This window comes from Ochotona curzoniae, unplaced genomic scaffold (genome assembly GCF_017591425.1).
Source record: "Ochotona curzoniae isolate NIBS_2020 unplaced genomic scaffold, NIBS_Ocur_1.0 scaffold_3890, whole genome shotgun sequence".
Classification (NCBI taxonomy): Eukaryota; Metazoa; Chordata; class Mammalia; order Lagomorpha; family Ochotonidae; genus Ochotona; species Ochotona curzoniae.
The window spans coordinates 16,554,610-16,575,807 of record NW_024467115.1 but is presented as its reverse complement, the minus strand read 5'-3'; the positions used below and the strand labels follow the sequence as shown (position 1 = coordinate 16,575,807).

The following is a 21,198-nucleotide window of genomic DNA, read 5'->3' as shown; positions in this document are numbered from 1 at the left end:
GCAAAGATTATCCAGTAAAGATTCACTTATATAGTTATCTGAATACGTACAAAGCAGCTGTGACAAAGGAGTTGCAATTTTTGGTTCATTTTATATTTAAGTAAATTTACTTTTTAATCACAGGATATTTAACATGCTCAAGAAATTGCTTTTTTTCTAGCTCTGTGTAAAGTGTAATCATAGCTTCTTGTTGTATGTCTGTGATAAATACTGTACAACCAACTAGTAGTAAGTAAATGCATGATGATAGTAATGCACTACTACTTTTAAGTTTTCCATTTTCTAGTTGGATAGTAAAAAATAGTTTTTCCCTTTCTAGTGTATGGCTATTCATAATTTTTGGTTGTCTTACCTTGCACATTGTATAATTTTTCTTACCCTAAAATTATCACGAAGAATTGTACTAATGGAAGTATTTTTCTTTGAACAGTGAACGGCCTGTTGCATCTTACTATGAAAAAGACAATGTGGATTATATTCTTCCTATTATGACCCAGCCATATGATTTTAAGCAGTTAAAATCAAGGCTTCCGGAGTGGGAAGAACAGATTATATTCAATGAAAATTTTCCATATTTGCTTCGAGGTTTTGATGAGAGTCCTAAAGTCATCTTGTTCTTTGAGGTATGAATTGAATGAAACAATTAAACAGAAATTTTAGGTAACAGTTGCACCAATGTAAGCTCTTTTTAATGGTTTAGTAATGCAGTTACTAGATTTTGTGTTATCATGTGCTATCGCGATTTAGGATGGTATTTTTTTCAACAGAGGTGGTGTATTTGATGAGCATCTACTAGTGGCACACACCAGCCATTGGACCCACTGAATATCATTTGACTCTTACAGCAATCCCATGACTAAAGTGCTAAATCTATTCCAAGGAAAGGCAACCCTTTTTTCTGAACCCATTTCATGAATAGTGAACCTATTTAACTGTGTCAGAGATCCTGAGAATTTTGGATCTCATCTGCGTAAGCAAAAATAGCCCTGTATCTAGATCAGTTCACCAACGCAATGAAACATGCAACCAAAAATGTAGAACTTGCTAAGTGTGAAGGGCCAGAAGAAGACCAGCGCTGCCAGCGAAAGACCTAGGAAACAGCTGGCCTCAGAGCTGACTTGTTGTTCTGATCTTACTTTTTGTTTCCCTTTTCCCTGATAAAAATGTCAAGGATTGTGGAGAACACAGAATTTATCATTCATTCCAGTTTTAAATGTAGTTGATTAGTTTTGAAAGTAGCTTAGACCTAGAACACCTTATTTCTTTTTCTCCCTAGTATTCTCTTTTTGTAAGCAAGAAAGGGAATTTTATCAGGGAAACAGCAAGGAGTCTGGCATAAGCAGAGCTAATGTTTCATTTTGTAGCGTTATTTGTTTTTTAAAATTCTTGATTTTCAGGCTTTCCATGGATATTTATAATATAATCTACCATGTACATCAGTGATTGTGTTGGATATGATCTGTAGAGGCCTGTAGTTATTTAAGAAGTTAATTATAATTTGGGGCTGGCATATTGGCTCAGTGGGCTAATTCTCCACCTAAGAGTGTGGGCATCCCATGGTAACATAGATTCATGTCCCAGCTACTCCACTTCCTTTGCAAACCTCTGCGAATAGCCTGGGAAAGCATCGGAGGAAGGCCCAAAGCCTTAGGACCCTGCATCCACGCAGATGACCTGGAGGATACTCTTGCCTCCTGGCTTCTGATCAACTGAGCTCTGGCCCTTCTGGTGACTTGGGGAGTGAACTAGTGGATGGAAGGCCTTCCTTTCTGTGTTTCCTTCTCTCTGTAAATCTGTATTTCCAATAAGAATAAGTAAGTCCTAAAAATAATTTTAAAAATAAGTAAAAAGTTATAATTTGTATCTGAAAGAACATTTCTTCCTTATAGAAATTTGGGGTTTTGTTTGATATAATATTATTTTTATTTATTAATGTTAAGAGTTTAAGAGTGCTTGATTGCTGGATTTATAAATAGTTTTATTACTTCTTAAGTTTTAGTGTAATGTGTTTTTTCTTGTACAACTAGTTTTTTATTTTAACATTTTAAGGACTATTGAAGGAGACTTTGATTATATATTTTAGAATCTCTTTAAACTGTTATAAAATTTGTAGATACTCATCCAAAGGGAAAAATAACAGACCCATAAAGAGATGTGGACAACATATTTATTTAAATGTTGTTTATAACAGCACAATTTTAAGATAAAAGCATGTAAATTTCAATCAGATTTGTTTACACTATTGTTTTATTAAATGTATTAGATTTATGATAATAGGCTGCCATCAACATGACGATATTCAAGTATATGTAGGAACATGAAAATATATCTACTACATAGTATAAGAAAATAATTTGCAAAGAAAGCACATATTGGATTTGTACTGACACATGTTTAGAAATACACATTAAACATAAGAACATGTAATGTGGATGTCAATGATAAGTAAAATTCTGTCAGTCTGGATTACAAGTTGCTTTGACTTTATTTACATTATTTTACTGTATGATCAGGGTTTTTTTTTACTGAGAGTATATTATATCTGAAAAGAGTTTGGTAGTGTCTAAAGAAGAGGGGTGGACAGAATCTGCTTGTGTTTTCAATGGTCTTCGGGGAAGATTATTTCCACCCAAGCTGTCGGTAAGCACCTGTGAGTTCTAGGTCAATGCTTCTGACAAACACCTAGAATACAGTATCTGCAGGTTTTGCAAATCCATTAGCTTGGACAACCAGACAGGATGAGGTAGGAAAGAAATCCGCTTGAGAAGTCTAATGGCAGCGTCTGTTCAAAGTGGAAGCCTTCAATTTTAGGAAGGTGATTAAGGACCAGATGAATGGCCATGAGCTTTTAAACAGCCCATTTGACTTCTGCTCTGATAGCATAAAACATAATCCCGGCTTATACAATCTATGTCTGGCATATATGTGCTTGCGGTGTATTCAGGGTACTTAATACTTTGCTTTGTTTTCAAAATCAATCTTAATAAAAGGTTTGTAAAGAAATGATAATGTGGCCAATGGTGAGTTAACTTTAAAGTCCATGAAATAAAATAAAAATGTTTGTCCCTATATTAATTATAACAGTGTATTGATTCTGTTATTAAATTTTAGGTGACCTAGCCTTCTGAGAGAAGTAATTTTAAAAATTTATTTGCAGATTCTTGATTTCTTAAGTATGGAAGAAATTAAGAACAACTCTGAAGTTCAAAACCAGGAGTGTGGCTTTCGAAAGATTGCCTGGGCATTTCTTAAGGTATGTTTTTCACTTATTTGAAACACTTCATATTTGGTTGGCTGGTTTTCCCCAAGTTAGTTTGCATTCATATAAGGAGTAATGATCTAAGATCAGATTGCCATGGAGTTCATTATTAACTCAAGCCCAAGTGACACTCATTCATATCTTCCTTTCCTGATGACTGGCCTGGTACGTGAGTGGCCTAGAGGATTCATTGTTGACCAAGATACAGAAGCCCCACCTTCACTGATTTAGTGCAGGAAATACTTAGTAAGGCCCCTCGCTGTAAAAGTCACTGTTCTTGTCAGTGAACCTAGGGAAGATAGGTTTCTTGAAGTCATATCTGAAAACTAATTTTTTTTAAAGCTAGAATTCAAGTTTTATAAATAACCATGAGCAGGTATGGGGCAGAAGGTGGAAACAAGGGCTCTGGGAGGTCAAGGGTGGGTTTCCTCAGGAGAAGCATTTCACTCAGCATTAGCAAGAGGGAAGAGAGAGTTCACAGTTCTGGGTACAGGTACTGTATGCAAAGATGCTGGTGGGGGAAGCGGCAGTGGTGGCTCAGATAACCAGCAGAGGGCAGCATGGTGCAGGAACAGGCTGAAGGGTCTTGATGACATACGATCTTCTAAGCCATTAAAGCAATAAGAAACCATTACCAAATATTAAAGAGTAAGGAGAAGCTACGATCGCATTTTGATTAGTTTTTAAAGATCTATGTATTTATTGATTCTAAAGACAGAAAAACTTTGAGAGACAAAAAATCTTCCAGCTGCTGTTACATTCCCCTAATGCACAAGCAACAGCTCAAGTTAGGCCTGGCTGAAGCCAGGAGCCAGGAGCTTCATCTTACTCTCTTAGGTGGTCTTCAGGGACCCACGTATCATTTGCTGCTTTCCCAGGCACATTAGCAGGAAACCTGCGTGGAAGTACATGCCCAGGACTCGAACTGGCACTCTAATAGGGATGTTGGCATTGCAAAAAGCAATTTAACAAGTGAGATGTCGCCTGTCCCCATGATAACATTTTAAACAAAAGGATAAAGTAATTTCATTTATATTTCAGAATGTTAGCCTGATATACAAAACATGGATTTGGGGGGTGGGGGGGAAGGTAGGTATTACAAAACCAAGTGAAGAAATAGTTACAGTAGTCTTGGTGCAAATGGCGGTGTCTTCCAGGAGGATATTTCAATAGAGACAAAAAACATAGATTGATATTGATTATTGTTATTGATTGTTTTTTTCTGACTAAAAATGTAGATTTGAATTGTGAAAATCTTAAGTATTTCAATTTTTTACCATCTTACAAAAAAGTTTTCACTTACGCATTCATCAATTAAAAAAATAGCAAATATCTATAAAACACATGGCAGTCTGATGAACAAACAGCGTTTCATGGATAAGTAGGACATTATTTCTATCTCCACTGTTTGTCTCCACTTAGGTGTCTATGTAGACATTACCTTCCTAACCACGTGGTACAGTGTAGAGTAAAAACTCAGTTGAGGCATGTACTCCACCCTGGCAGTTAGAGGCTTTACAAGAAATGTAGTTAGTGTTAAATCACTTGGTCCAGCTGACACAACATTTAAGATTACCATTCTATAACTTACATGTTCTTTTAGACCGTTTCCCACACCCATGTAAAGCAAAAGAATGAACTGACGTTCCCTTACTGTGGTAAACATTGCCATCTTGTGGTTAGTCTTAGAAACTACTTTGATTGGAAGACTAACGTCTCATGCCATTTTTGCCTATTAAGTATTATATGGTTTTTTAACTTATTTATCCATACTAATGTAAAGTGCCTGGTATATAAGAAAACCATTTAAGGAACTACCATGATGAACTTTTAGACAGACAGTGAAAGTGTTTTTAGGGAAGTCTGAAGTGCTCGCTACTTTACACCTAAACTTTTTTTTTTTAAGATATATTTATGTATTTGAAAGGCAAAATGATTGAGAAAGGAGGGTAAGACAGATAGAGAAAGCAAGATTGACATCTGCCATATGCTGATTCACTTCCCAAATGGCTGCAAGGCTGTGACTGGGCCATACTGAAGCCAGTAGCCAGGAACTCCATCCAGGGCTGCCATGCACATGGCGTTGGCTCACGTACTATGGTTAATCTGCTGCTGTCTTACCAGGAGTCTTAGCAGGGATCTGGATTGGAAGCAGAGTGACTGGATCTCATGCTAGGGCCCCGCTGGAAGTGGCAGCTGTATGTTAACCCTCTGTGCCACAACCTCAACCCTATTCCTGAACTTTTTTTTTTCTAATTTGAAATTATCCTTCACCCCTTGGTGACACTTGATACCCACCATGTCACCCATTCAGTTTATAACTCCTGTTGGCTGTAATCCTGCCCTGGCGGGCTGCGGATGAAGATGGCCTGTGTGTTTGCTATCTCTCTGTGTGGATGCATCACTGCTGACCTCACTACAATCTAGAACTTGCTTTTGCCACTGAGGCTTCTCCAGCCAGATGGCCAATGACTTCTGCTTGCCGGGCTTTCCAGCTGTTGCTTTATGTGTGTTTAGTACATTACTGCCTCAGAACTCTGTCTTTAGCTTTGTTGGTACCTTCTGAATCGCCTCTTCCCATTCTTTCAGAAGTCTTTCGGATGGCCTTCCCATCTGCGTCTTCAATATTCAGTGCTGCTCAGAGTTTCATCCTTAACTTTCTTTGGACCTACTTTTCTCAACTGTGATTCACATATTTGAGATTCTTCCTGACCCCAACAATGCCTGTTCCTTCAGTTGGTAATGCTGCTACCACCTGCCCAGTCAACCGAATTTATGACCTCAGAATTGCACTTTTTTTTTTTCTGTAGCTACAAGTCTTGTGCGGCTGTTTGCATTCAAATTCATTAAAGCTAAATAGAATTAAAACTATGTCAGCATGCCTGCACTGCACATAGCCATTCGTCTTTGCCTAGCCCAGATGCAGAGCACCCACCATCACAGAAGTTCTGCTGTGACAGCGCAGGCCCTTACTGCCCAGGTTTCGTCAGTCGGTGAGAGTTCTGAAGCATCTTCTTGGCACTCCTTGCCCGTTTCTCTGGCTCGTCTGCCGGAACCGCTCAGACTCCCAAGCGTCTCGTCCTAATTTGCAGAGGACAGAAACATTAGAAAGCTATTTGCTGGTCAGATTTATGGTCTATGAAAAACTACCTGTTTGGAGTTGGTGTGGTTTTTAAATTTCTTTTATTAGATTGAATCTGTATCTATGTATATAGATATATAAACCTTAAATGTAAGTTGCTTTGTTTATTAAAATTTTAAAACAGATATTTGTAGAAATGGCAGACTAAAATCCTGAAAAAAAAATGAATGGCTTAAGATTACTTTAAAATTATTTTGACTATGAAAAAGCAAAATAACTTAAAATCTCAACCATTAAAAATACTGTACTGGAAGCAGACGTTTAACCTACCGGTCAAGGTGCCTGTGTTGCACATTGGAGTCCCTGGGTTCAATTCCCAGCTCCTGCTCCTGACCTGACCTTGCTGCCAGTGTGGTCGCTGAGAGTCCGGATGCTTCACCTGCCCTACGCACAGGACAGCTGGGCTGTGTCCTTGGCTCTAGCCACAGCCTGGCCCTGGTTGGTTTTAGTTTTGTTTTGTTTTAATTTGGGAAGTAACCAGATAGAAGCTCTCCTTCTGTCTTTGTCTCTCTGCCTCAAGTAGATTAATAACAAAAATCTTTACACTGGGCAAAAGGAAAATTTGTCTGTATTTGCACATCTTCATCTTTGTCAATATTGTTTCAAAGTAATGTGACTTGATCACCCTTTTGGTGTGCGGTGACATCTGGCACGGTAAGTGTGTTACTTAGAGTCTGAAATTGTACCTTTGGAAGGAGAACAGGCAGGAACACATTTTAAATTTGTCAAAGTGATCTAGCTGTGCATAACCATGAACAATGTTCTTTGCTTTACAAATCTAAGGAATTTCAACTATACCATATTTAAATTCTTTTAAAATGGATTTTTGACTATATAGTATTGCTCTATTGAATACATTGTTTTACTATGAAGGTAATATTTTATATGACTTCTTATTTTTAGCTTCTGGGAGCCAATGGAAATGCAAACATCAATTCCAAACTTCGTTTGCAGCTGTTTTATCCACCTACTAAACCTCGATCCCAGTTAAATGTTGTTGAAGTATTTGAATGGTGGTCAAAATGTCCCAGAAATCGTTATCCCTCAACATTATATGTAACTGTAAGAGGATTGAAAGTTCCAGATTGTGTAAGTTAATAGCACATATAAATGTATATTGCTTGTTGTTGAAATTAAATTGTGATATAATATTTCTAATGGACAAGATTTCTAAAATGATTGTGAATTAGCGTTTAGCAAAAGGTGCCTTCGGAGAGCCTGGAAAAGATTAAACTTAAAATATATGTAAATTAATTTTTTTAATATTAAATGCACATTTCAGTGTTAGGAAAAATACTTTTTATTTTTGGCTTTTAAAAATTAAAGATTAAAAAAATAGCTTAAAACTGGAATTGACAAATGTTTTCCTGTAAAGGGCCTGGTAGTAAACATGTTGTGGTGTGAAAGTAGCTAATAGACATAGGTTTACAGTAACATGATCTGTCCCAATAAAACAGTCACCAGGCCAGCTTTGGTTTATGGGTAATTTGTTGATCCCTGTCTTACAGGTCCATTTTTTTTTTCATGATAGAGATATTTAAAATCCAGGATATAATATGTCTACTGTTGTTTTCCATAGATGAGTATTGTAAGTGATGTTAGCAAAGTATTGATCCTAAAATGAAAAATGTTTGCTTTCATCGTATCATAAGAAATTAATCTTTTAAGTTAGTTGCACATTCTTTAACTGGTATTACATTCTGTGATCTCAGGGTTAGTATATTTTAAAGTGAATGAAGTAAAAAAAAATCTATCAACAAAATATGAGGATTTTTAAAAAATTAGATTTTCATGATACTCATTTTGTGATTTTAAAACCGGAGGGACATAGTGTGTGAGAGCCACAGCTTAATATCCCGTAAGTGTTGATAAGGAAGTGGAAGTGGGTAGTGGGCATTTGGCACAGTGCTTGGGATGCTGTTTGTGATGCCCACGTCCTGTAACCAAGTGTGTGGATTCAGGTGCCAGTTCTGCTTCTGATTCTAGTTTCTTGCTGGTGCACACTGTGGGCAGCAGCAGGAGCTGCTCGAGGGCTTGGACCCCTGCCACCCACATGGCAGACTTGGTGAAGCTCTCGGCTTCTGACTGCAGCCTGGCCCAGTTTGGACTGTTGCAGACATTTGGGGAGTGAACTGGTCAATGGCAAATCTATGTGTCTCTGCCTTTCAAATAAATTTAAAAAGAAAGGGAAGGGATAGAATTATTAAAACCATTTTAATTTTATATAGCCATTGGAATCCTGTTTTCCCTTCAAACTTTCAAAGCGTCTTCATTGTAGTATTATAGTATTAATCAAGTGGCTTTTATTTTACTGTAATATTATGCAGATAAAAGTAGATTTTTTTGTAGATTTCAGAGAGAGAGAGAGAGAGAGAAAGAGAGATCCAAAGCTGTGCATCATGCAAGTACTTATTGCTAACAGGAATGGGCCAGGTCAAAGCCAAGAGCTCAGAATGCCATCTGAGTCAGCTGCCTTGATGCCAGGAGACCCAAGTGCTTAAGCCATCTTCTACGGCCTCCCAGGGTGCTCTAACAAGATGGTTGGAAACGGAGGTGCAGGGATTCTGACGAGCACTATGGTGAGATAGGGCATCACAAGCAGTGACCTAACCCGCTGCACCACAACTCAGCCCTAAGTATTTTCAAAACAATATGTGCCAAAAGAGAGACAAAGAGGAACAGGCTAAAAGTCTTCTCGTTGATTTTGCACTTCTAGATAAAACCGTCTTACCGCTCTATGGTGGCTCTTCAGGAAGAAAAAGGTAAACCTGTGTATTGTGAGCGTCACCATGAGCCAAGTTCGGTAGAGACAGAACCTGGATTAGAAGACTCCAAGGAAGTAGTGAAGTGGAACCGGCTGCCTGGGCAGGTGAAGTGCTTGATAATATGAAAGCATGTACAGCTTTGCTCATTCCTTAGAAACCCTATAACAGCTCGTAGGGTGTCTATTTTATAATTTTATATTTTATAAAAATAAAATTTTTGTATCTATTTTATAATTTTATCTCTTCTAATTGTATCTATTTTATAATTTTATATTTTATTTTAAAATAAACTACATGCTACTTGTCTTTCTAATTAAACTGTCAATTAATTCATCACTATTTAGACATGAAAAAAGAAATTGGTTAATTTTATGGAAAATTAATTTTGTTTTCCTTAAAACTAAATTTCTAATTTAGAAAACAATTTACGGTAGTTTTCCATCATTCTGCTAACTGGCTTTTGTCCCCTGCATCACAGTGAAGGGACTTGAACAACCAACCGAAACACTGTTCTGAAGCTCGAGTTAGGAGCCAGTCCTTGCATTTTAATTTTTCCCACGTGTGCTTCCAGGCCTGCCGGATCCCGAACAAGCACCTCTTCTCACTGAATGCGGGAGAACGCGGGTGCTTCTGTCTTGGTTTCTCCCACAATGGACGCATACTAGCAGCAGCCTGCGCCAGCCGCGACGGCTACCCCGTCATATGTGAGCGATGATTCACGTTGTGTGATCTTATAGTAGTCTGTGTGGCAGGCTTTGGTTTCAAAAAACGTCTTGAAATCGTAATTTGAGTAATATATAGTACTATTACATTATACAGAATTTCTTCAAATAAAGGCAGTGTTTTTATAATAATTGTACCCCTTACAGTTACTACTCAGAAGTGTAACTGATAATCAAATGAAAGCTGCACATGTAGTTCTTTTTTTTTTTTGGTTTCCCTTTCTTTCCAATGGAAACTCATAATTGACATAATTGGAATTTATCAAATATTGCAATAATGAGTTTTAAAAGTACGTAATTATTTGATTACCAGCATACTAGACATATTTTAAAAATTGACTAAAAGCCTACATGTGGGAAAAAATATTTTTAAGAAATATGCACTAGTGAAGTAGGGTTTTTTGTTTGTTTGCTTAGTGAAGAATTGTCATTCTGACTTAGATGATTTAGAATTCTCTGTGATAAACTTGCTGGAAGTGCTACATAGCATGGGCATTGCTACCAGCCTCCACGTGAGGGCCACTTGACGCACAGGCTCACCTACCTCTGACTCAGCTTCCTCTTACACGTCTAGGGAAGTAGCAGAGATGGTCCTAGTACTTGGCTCACTGCCACCCACGGGGAGACCCGACAGAGGCCCTGGCTCCTGGCTGTCGCCTTGCCCAGACCAAACTCTTGTGGCCATTTGGAGAGTAAACCAATTGGAGGAAGGTCTCTCTTTTTTTCTCTGTTTCTCTCTCTTTCCCTCTCTCACTCTGTCTTTCACATGTATAAGTAAAAAAAAAAAAAGCTTTAAAAAATATTATATAAATGTAGATAAATCTACTGCCTGGTAAAATTTTGTTCTTATATTTAGATGAAATTCATTTAGGTTGTTAAATGTGCAGTTTAATGTTTTTCACAAATGTAATTAGGATTTTTTAGCTGCTCTTTCCTAAAGGAATATGTTTGTCCCTTTCTCTTGTCTATAATTGCTAGTATGTTATTTTTGTTATACTTGGGAGTGTCTTCCTTTTTCTCCTTTTTCTTGGATTGGATCGTCTCAACTCACCCATTGCCAGCTTTCACAATTCTTCGGTCAGTTGAGATCTGCTGTTGATCCCTTCCAGGGAATTATTTTTTTTTAGTGATTCTGCATTCCAGTTCTAAAATTTATATTTGATCCTTCCTTTTTTCCCAATCATTTCTGTTTCCTTGCTGATACTCTATTTTTAATGAGAAATAATTGTCTTTCATTTTTACTTTTAAAAAAAAAAACCTGTTACTTTAGTGACAGAGACAAGATGGGAGGCATTTCCACTTGCTGGGTCACTCCCGGTGCATGTGACTGGGACTGGGCCTGACTTAAGCCCAGGGTGAGAAACTCATGCTTCTCTCCCTTGTGGTGGCCCAGATGCAAGTAGTCCAGCATCGCTCACCACTTCCCTAGGCGTGCCCTGGTAGGAAGCTGGATCGGGGTGGAGCCAGGACCGAGCCCAGGCACTCAGGTGTGGGTGCAGGTGGCTCACCCCATGATGCCATTGCTTGGTCAAACCCCTGCTTCACTGGTTGTTCTTTCAATGTTTTCTTCAGATTTTTGAATGTAATTGTAATAGTAGATCTAGATAGACCAATGGCTGCCAGGCTTCCTTGATTTCTATATGGACAATTTCTCTCAACTCTTATTTTTTCCTGTTTATGAGCCACATTTTCTGTTTATCCTTTTGTAAATCTCAATTTGTGAAAATTGGGTATTTTATCTGATAGAATTGTGGTGTCTCTGAAAATCAGATTCTCCTTTCTTTCTCCTTGCAACTATCCAGAATTTGTTCTTGCTTTTTGTTCAGTGGCTGCTAAACAGATTCTCCACAGCCTAGTTGTCCTTTGTGGGTGTGTTAGTCTGCTCACCCTTGCCAGGCAGGCACTGTGTGTGTGTGTGTGTGTGTGTGTGTCTGTGTGTGTGTGTTGGTGGTGGTGGTAGAGGTTTACGGCCTTCAGGGGTTCAGCAGGCAGTGCACCCCTATGCTTTAGCCCTGACTTCCTGTTTGTGCAGTGCCTCCTGAGGTCAGCCAGAGTGAGAGAAAAGTCCTCTCATGCTTTTCTTGGCTGTGCACACCACTCTTCACCTACACATGTGGGGATTCTTCTGGATTCCCAGGAATATTTTGGAGTTCACGAAAGCATGCTGTGAACCTCTGTAGCATTTGAGTTTTGTGATGAGCCTTTTCTTAAGAAGCACTACCTTGTGTCACCACTTGAGGGAGCTCTGATGTTAAATGATGCCCCTCATGGTTTCAGCATGCATCCCAAGATTATGGTTAGGGTTGTTTGTATGTTGCATGTATTGAGCCAGGTCAGATAAAGCCAAGCCCAGAGAGTGGAGCCTTTTGTGGAGCCATCAGATTGCTAAAGAGTGATTAAAGAGTCTGGGAATGGGGCTCTTGGTAGTGGTGCCTGCAAGAGGAGGAGGGAGATTGTTATGCAGCTTCTGTCAGGCTCCTGATTTCCAGCGGTTTCGGGCTACTTTAGAGCTTCAGAGAGATGGAATAGGGCAAGGTAAAGCATGGTAAAGCTCAGTCTCCTTACTGAGATTCCGCCATTCTTCTGAAGAAATGCTCCTCATTTCGTTACAACTTGGTTTAATTTCCAGAGTTCTGAAAGATGTTGCTGTTTGACAGTTTTTACAAGTACTCTTGTGTTTTCAAGGACAGTTTGCTGTTATCATTAAGTGGAAGTATAGACTAAAACTTTTTCTTTGGTGTTATTTTTAGAAGACTTCACTGTAGATATAATATACAGTAATACAGTGTTTTAACTTTTAGACTGAATCACTTTATTCTTTTGTTTGGAATTTTTTCTTACAGCATAGTTTTCATCTGTCAATTAAAATTTTAGTTGGAATATTATTTTCAGATAAGCTAGTATCTTATTGATGAAGTGAATTATGGTACAATATCACTTATTGACTACATAATTTTTAAAATTCTGAGACTGCTTTGAAGTGATAAAATAATTGGTTAAATATTATGTATTTTAGTATATTAAAAATTGTATAAATTCTTGTGTCTAAAGCAAATGAAAACTATGCTTATAAATTTAAAATTTTACTTACACTATGAATGTCTTTTGTTATAATTTTGTGACAGGACTTTACTTATTCCTAAATTATTAGAATTTATTTGCATTTTATTAAAATAAAAATTGTCTATCTGGAAACGTACTAATTTCTGCATTCTTTCACTAGTATACGAAATTCCTTCTGGACGTTTCATGAGAGAGTTGTGTGGCCACCTCAATATCATTTATGATCTTTGCTGGTCCACAGATGATCGCTATATCCTGACTTCTTCATCTGATGGCACTGCCAGGTGTGTACACCCCAGAACAGGTACCGTGTGTGCTGTTTGTCTTCACGAAGAGCAGAGGAAACACAAAGTGATACAAGGGTTCTTATTTTTCAGCCATGTTTTTCAGACCCAGTGAAGGGACTATCATAAATGTGCACTTTGCAGACAGACTTACAAAAGATAGAGTAACAAAATATTCCTAGTGAAACTATTTCTCATAAATGTTTAGATGAAATATTTTTAAATGAAAAAATATGGTAGTTGGTGACAGTTCCTTCACTGTTCAGCTGGGAACCTATCCTTGTTTAACAGGGCACACAGAACCTTACTGATCGGTTCTTTCAGCACAGCCTTTTCTGTCTGATGACAGGTAATGGCTCAAGAAAAGGACTTTTGACTGAGGCTGGGCTGTGGGTTCATGTCTTAAAGCCACCTGAGTTCTCTATTTTCTGCTGAACAGTCCTTTTACTTACTTTGTTCAGCATCTTTTTCTCATTCTTTTGCCAGCAGATCCAAACCTGATCACACATTAGGGTCTCTAAATCACCAGTCTTCTCCCTTTCATTAAATGTGAAACTTCAGTCATACGAGAATTACCCATATTTCTCTCCAATTTCCTTTGTAGTAACTATAAATTTCATGCATATTTACATCTGGACTGTTTTTTGGTCTGTGCTTTGAATCTTAATTCCTTATTCTATAATTCTATTGGATGCACTCTTCCTACCCTTCTAGTCTGTTCGTATCCACATTCTGTTGAATTTTGCCTTTTCCCAGTTTTTCCTGTCTTCTAGGCTGTCGTGGTTTTTTCTTTCAACACCATCGAGAGTATTCTACACTTAACATCTTCACCTCAAACCAGTTAAATATGGCGTCACTCCCACCATGCTGCTCGATGTCCTTTCAGCAGTTTCTTGCAAATTTGCCGGCTCCTGTCCAGTCTGTACTCTGCCTCCACTGAAGTCATTGATTATTGCCCCATCTTGAAATGTTTTCGGTTCAGTGGTTCTCATTTGCAACCTCTTTGGTTTTCTTTCTGTGGATGACTAGCCATGTTCAATTCTCTTTCTCTGGTTGCATTCCCCCTTCATATTCTGCAGAAGCGCCTATTCCCAGGATCCTGTACCTGGTTATTCTATGCTCATCTTAGTTTCTGTCACCACCCCCTGCCTTGAATTTGATTTATGTCTGTCACTTCTATCTGCCACTGTTTTTCTCAGTTTGACTTCCTGTTACACATTTCATCTCGATGACCACATGTCACCTCAGATTCAAAGCTAACTCAGCAGCCTTCCCGAAAGTTCTTTTCCTCCTTGGTTCTTTCTTACTTTTGCTTGTTTTTGAGGGAATTCTTATCTTCCCTGTCTTCCACGCCAGCAACCCGGACAGGTGTTCTGCCTAGCTCCTTCACACTTCTTCCCGTCTCTAAGTCCTCCTTTCTAGGAGGCTCGCCATTCTAACACACACCCCTGCTCTCACCGCTTTCAGCCAAAACCTCTACCTCAAACTCATCGTGTCTCTTGCTGAAATTGTTGCTACTAAGCACAGTGTTTTTAGTCTGTCGCTCCAGTGCTTTTGCTGTCTAAAGTTCTCTTTCCCAAATCATCTTTTATAATGTCTTAACTTTCATAATGTCTTGACTGAAAACTTGTTTGAATAGGCCTGCTGGAATTGGGTCTGCTTACCTGGCAAGCAGTAATAGCATTCACTAGCTGACTGCAGGTCAGCTGTGCTCTCTCCATCCTTCAACACCCTATCTTCTTTGGCGTCTGTTGCACTTACCTAATCTTGTGTCCAAATATTCTTTTCCTATCTTTCCTGGCGCACTTATTCTAACTTAAGACGTATCTTTGATGGAGCTACAGTGGGCTTGTAGTCCCCATTTACAAGCCACCTCAGACCTCAACATTTCTTGAATCCGTCTGGGGTTTCCTACGCATAATAATATATTTTCATATAGCTTTAAAATTGATATTAATTTGGACTCAACACCATAAAAATAGAATTGTGAAAGCACTAGCTGAGGGAAGAGAGAAATGTTGTAGTTAGAGTAAAAATAAAATTTAAAAACCCAAGCTTTTGGAAAGTGGCTGTGAATATGTAGTGAATAAGCAGAAATCAGAAGGAAAAGAACCAGACTCGCTGGTGCTCACAAGGGGCAGGGTGTGAATGCCTGCTCGTGTGTTCTCTTCCTGAGCATCACTGTCATACCATATGTTCTAAAGAGCTGCTTCCCCCGGGTGGCTCTCCGCCCTGTGAGCACCGCAAGAAGCTGTTTTCCTTAAGTCAGTAGAAGTCTTTTCTGAGTGTAATGGCTCTCCATGGAGCCCGCCTGCTCCCTCTGTCGTCCCTCTTCATACGATGTTTAACTGATATGTTTTTATTTTCTAAATCTGGTTTTTTGTTTTTTTGGTTTGTTTGGTATGTACATCTATTTTTTACAAATGTGTGTTTCTTTGCTCTCTCTGGTCAGCCTCATTTATCTTTCAACCCATTAATATATTTCTTTTTTAAATCACGGTTTCTACCACTGTTATAGTTGGGTAACAAAAGCCATGATTGATACTTATAGAATTTTTGCCCAAAAATGTTCATTTTTATTTATAAAGAACTTAATGCATTTTAATGGGATTGAGCTATTTTGGAGTTATGTTTAATTTCTGCCTATTACATAGTATTTCAGATACCATGAAAGTCTACAACCAAACAGCTGAGTATTTCTGTAACTTGTAAACATCTTAATATTCCCTTCAATTTAGCAATTTTATTGTTTTAGTTAAGAAGGTATTTCACATAGTATACATTCATTGAAAATATTACCACGATAAAAATATTTGTGTAATGACACATGTAGTTTATGTTACTTGAAAACATCTTCTTTCACTTCCTCCATTATTAGTTTAGGTTCCTAGTAATTGGCAATTACATCTTGTATTTTAAGCAGCTGCTTGACAAAAAACCTTAGCAGGATGTTATTCCTGAATACCAAATGTATTTTTCCTTTATATATCATTTTAAAAAAGAGTTGTTTACTTAGTTTTATGCAGTAATTAGCAAGATTAACATGAATCCCCAGAGCAAAAACTATTATCTGCTTCTTCTAAAAATGTAATGGAATATAAACAAGAATCTAATGTTTCACACTCAGTACCTATGTCCCATTTTTACACATGACAAGAATATCCATTTAACCCTAAGGGTTTACTCTGTTGTCAATAGTGTGGCAGCAATAATTTTGATATTTTTAAAAAATATTTATTTATTTTTATTGGTAAGGTAGATTTACAGAAGAAGGAGAGACAGAGAGCAAAATCTCCCATCTGCTGGTTTACTCCCTAAGTGGCCACAGCAGCCAGAGTTAAACCAATCTTAAGCCATGAGCCTGGAGCTTCTTCCAGGTCTACTATGCAGGTGCAGAGTTGAAAGACTTTGTGCTGTCCCCTGTTGCTTTCCCAGGCCACAAACAGGGAGCTGGATGAGAAGTGGAACAGCCAACACATGAACTGGAAGCCTGTATGGGAACCCAGAACATGCAAGGCGAGGGTTTAGCCACTAAGCCATTGTGCTGGGCCCTTGATTTTTTTTTTTCTAATTAGGCATTGTTTAGAGAAAAATACAATGAGAAAACATATTTCCTTGAATTAAAGGGTGCTCTTAATCATATTAGCATAATTCTGATTTTTTTTTTTACTGAAGAATTCAGTTTGATTTCAGTGTGATGTTTCAATCTGTGGAATCTTCATCATTATCATCTAGACTTTAAAGTTACACATGTGAAAGATAATAAAGTATCCTGTTCCTTACATATCCCTGGTAGGAATTTTGTAAAAGCAATATATACAGCATGTGGGAAATCATTGTCAAAAATAGGTTAGGTTTGAGGGTGGGTGCTGTAGTGTAACAGGTTAAATGCTGCTTGGGATGCGTACAGTCCATGATAGAATGCCTGGGATCAAGCACTGCCTCTGCTTCTGACCCAGCTGCCTGCCATTGCGCAGTCTGGGAGGCAGCCGATGGTGTCTTCAGTGCTTAGGTCCCTGCTATCCCACTTGGGAGATTTGGACAGAGTTCCTTGCTCCTAGTTTTAGTCTGGCTCAGCCCTAGACCTGCTACTGCAGGCATCTGACAGTGAACCAGTAGAAGGAAAACCTCTCTCTCACACTTGCTCTTGCTTTGGCTCTCAAATAAATAAAAAATAAATAATTCTTAAAATAGATATGCTTAAGAAACGGATATATCCAAATATAATTTTTTAGATTTTAGAGTATATACTATAATTACTAAATATGGTGAATAATATGAAATAGCTTTGTAAAAATTTCCAACCATCAAATATATGATTAACACATTTTTAATGTTAGGTTTATTTTATTTATTTGAAAAATGGAGTCACAGAAGGAGGGAGAGGAGAGATTTTTCCATCCACCACTTCACTCCTTAAATGGACATAATGGCCAGAGCTGGACCAGACTGAAGCCAGAAACTAGGGGCTACTTCTGAATCCCATGTGCTTGTAATGGCCCGAGCACTTGAGCCACCTTGTGCTGCTTTCCCAGGCATACAAGCAGGAAGGTGGAGTAGAAGTGGAGCAGCTGGGGATTCAAACTTATGCCAATAACAGGATGCCAACATCAACGCAGCGGTTTACCCACTACACCACAATGCCAGCCTCTATCGTATTCTTTATTGTCATAAAAAACTTACCACTGGTCATTGTCTTCCCTTAAGGTGCATTGTGTATATTGATTCTTAGGAAGAACGAGGAAAGGAATTTTCTTCTGCCTTTGAGAAGTAATATGTGCTTTTTATCCTTTGTAGGGTATGGAAAAATGAAATCAACAATACAAATACTTTCAGAGTTTTACCTCATCCTTCTTTTGTCTACACGGCTAAATTTCATCCAGCCACAAGAGAGTTGGTGGTTACAGGATGCTACGATTCTGTGATACGAATATGGCAAATTGATACAAGAGAAGATTCTGCCGTATTGATTCGACAGTTTGATGCTCACAAGAGTTTTATCAACTCTCTCTGTTTTGATCCTGAAGGTATGTGAAAACATGAGTGCTGCTGAAAGCTGGCTGCATGAAGAATTCCTGGTAGTTGTTTCATTTCTCTAGGACAATAACTAAGCTTGAGATGGATCTGAATATTGATGATTATATATCTTTGGATTTATGCTTATCTTATACATTGTGATAAATTTGGCAACAAATTATTTTTATTTTAAATTTATTAAATTTCTAACCTTTTACATTCAGTTCATTCTTGCTGTGACAACTAGATATGTATTTTCTTAATGAGCACAAATTTAACCCTCCACTGAATAAATAATTCAACAAACATTAACTGGACAAATCACTTTTCTTCAAGAGTGTAGTCAAGGCTACAAGCAGTAATCGAATCTCATAGTGTCCTTTTTGCTCATGTACAATACATATTTCTGTTGTCTATGTGTTAGTTACTGTGAATCAGGGAAAGCATGATATTTATTGTTTTGAGACTGAATTATTTCATAAAGAATAGTATCCAGTTGTATTCATTGGTTATAATAAGAAATATTTCATTCTTTTTTTTATTGCTGAATAGTATGAGTGTGTTTGTATGTGTATCTTAAATATGGCAATAGGACTTTGTTGAAAAATACAAAAACTAAGGCAAAGTTGCAGTTCTTTATATTAATAATAATTTAAAAGATGTATTGTTTAGATATAAAATATTGTATTGGAAGAATAAATTAGAGAAATTCAGAATGTCTGTTAAATAATCGCCTTTCACATTGTTTTAGTCCAGACATGTAAGCTGAGGGTATGATTAATTAATATAGGAACCATATCAAAATGATACTGTTGCTAATGTACCCAGTTTTACTACTGACTTGGAGACACATTCAGGAAGAGTCCTGAATGGAAAGGTGTCTAAAGCATTTTCATAATAGGATTAGCTTGGATCGTGATGGAGACCGAATTTCTTTAGGTGTTTGGCCATAAGAAAGGCAAATTTAGCATGCATGGAGGAAACTCACCCCAACAAGCCGAGATGGGGTCACAGCTACAGATGGCAGATTCTTTGCTCAGAATTAGGACATTCTCACAGAAGCAGCAACTCACCAGTTGAATAAACTATTTTGCAAAATATTAACTTCACAGTTGCTGAGCAGCCATCTGTTGGTAGTGCTGTGCAAGATATTCCTTAGTGAATATGAAATAGAATGTGATAGCATAAAGTCTCATTCAGCTTTAAGATCCTTTGACTCTAAAGAATAGTCGTAAAAGTATAGCATTTGTTATTTCTGTGGTTTCATTTTTTCTGATCACTTATTGAGTTCCTAATGAGTCTCAGGTGTTAGTACTTAGTCTGAAGTTAGTATATAATCTCTACTGTATATTAACAATGTAGACGCTTGGTATTTTCCGGCAATATGAAACAGACTATAGATTAATAATGGATACAAATTTATGCTTAATAATTCAAATAATTAGAATATGAGCTGCACACACCCGGAGGTGCTCATTTCTTTTGTCTGCAGATTCGAGTAAGTGACAAAGGATAATGAGTCATCAAAACTGATTTAAACGAAGGAAGCCCGTCATTGAAGAGAAGGGGGATTTGACTGACTGTGTTTGTCTTTTTGTCTTCTTTAAAAAGACATTGCCTCTTAATAACCCTCAGTTCTGTGCTCGCTTCGGCAGCATATATAATAACCCTCAGTTCTGTTTGGCTGGGATAGGATTTCCCCCGACTTCACCTGCATTTCTAACTTTGTGATGTATGTGTGTAACTTCTTTTTTAAACTAGGCCATCACATGTACACAGGAGACTGCACAGGAACGATTGTTGCTTGGGATACCTATGTCAAGGTGAACGACTTGCAGCATTCAGTGCGCCACTGGGCTGTAAATAAGGTAGAGTACGTTCTCTATTTTGTGATTTAATTAAAGAAATTGTGGGGAAAAAGCCCAACCACGTGAGTTTAGGATAGCACAGAATTCAGAATATTCTGTTCTCTCTGTTCAAAGGGGTGCTCTCTTCTGTTGTCTGAGTGCTGGCCTTGTGCTGTTGATGCATCCCAGGAAGGCAGCAGATGGAGGCTTCCATCCACAGAAGAGGCTCCTGGCTGTTATCTGACCCAGCACTGGCTCTTGTGGGCATTGGAGGAGTGAACTGGTAGCCTGAAAAATCTGTTTTCTCTGTGTTGATACAGTCTCTCTTTTTCTCTCTCTCTCTCAATCTCCATTTCAAATAAGATGAAAATAAGTAAATAAATATATAAGTATATATATGCATATATTCTTTAGACTTATTTTTGTTGGAAAGCAAAATACACAGAGAGGAAAGGAGACAGAGAGGAAGTCTTCTGTCTGTTAATTCACTCCCCAAGTGGCTGCAACGGCCAGAGCTGAGCCAATCTAAAGCCAGGAGCTTCTTCCGGGTCTCCCATGAGTGGGTGCTGGGTCCTAAGGTCTTGGGCCATCCTCAGCTGCTTTCCCAGGCCACAGGCAGGGAACTGGATGGGAAGCAGGGTTGCCAGGATTAGAACTGGTGCCCATATGAGATCCTGACTTGTGCAAGGCTAGGACTTTAGCCTCTACTGTGCCGGAGCCAATAAGTAAATCTATTTTTTTAACTACCAGTTTTTCTCAGTCCCTGAAAAGACAATTACCACTTTTTCTTTGTAACTAATTGGTAGTATAATAAATTAAGTAAATTTTTATTTGTTTTTGCTGAGTGTTATTTTTCTTCTTTTGAACTCAGTTTGTGCTGTGGCATTCCAGAATCCATTTTATGTCAATAATTATAACCCCTAGCTTACATTTTCTGTTATTCATTCCTTTTTTCTGTATATAAACAATATGATCCATGCTTTGCCAACAACGTTGCCCTGCAGGTTATGGAATTATAATGCGGCTCTATGATTAAGTCCCAATAATTATTTTATTTGAAATTTGCTAAGTAGGCAGAAGCAAATGAAAAAGCACTTTAA

General features: G+C 38.0%; 1 protein-coding gene across 1 annotated transcript in view; it reads left to right on the top strand.

The window, feature by feature from the left end:
* Window positions 1-21,198, top strand: part of AHI1 (Abelson helper integration site 1) — a 190,262-nt gene that overhangs the window by 35,011 nt on the left and 134,053 nt on the right. Inside the window, exons 7-14 of the mRNA XM_040965629.1 lie at window positions 431-623; window positions 3,158-3,253; window positions 7,305-7,490; window positions 9,118-9,270; window positions 9,738-9,870; window positions 13,112-13,235; window positions 18,033-18,262; window positions 20,013-20,119. Coding sequence (XP_040821563.1) covers window positions 431-623; window positions 3,158-3,253; window positions 7,305-7,490; window positions 9,118-9,270; window positions 9,738-9,870; window positions 13,112-13,235; window positions 18,033-18,262; window positions 20,013-20,119 — 1,222 coding nt within the window. The remainder of the gene's footprint in view (window positions 1-430; window positions 624-3,157; window positions 3,254-7,304; window positions 7,491-9,117; window positions 9,271-9,737; window positions 9,871-13,111; window positions 13,236-18,032; window positions 18,263-20,012; window positions 20,120-21,198) is intronic.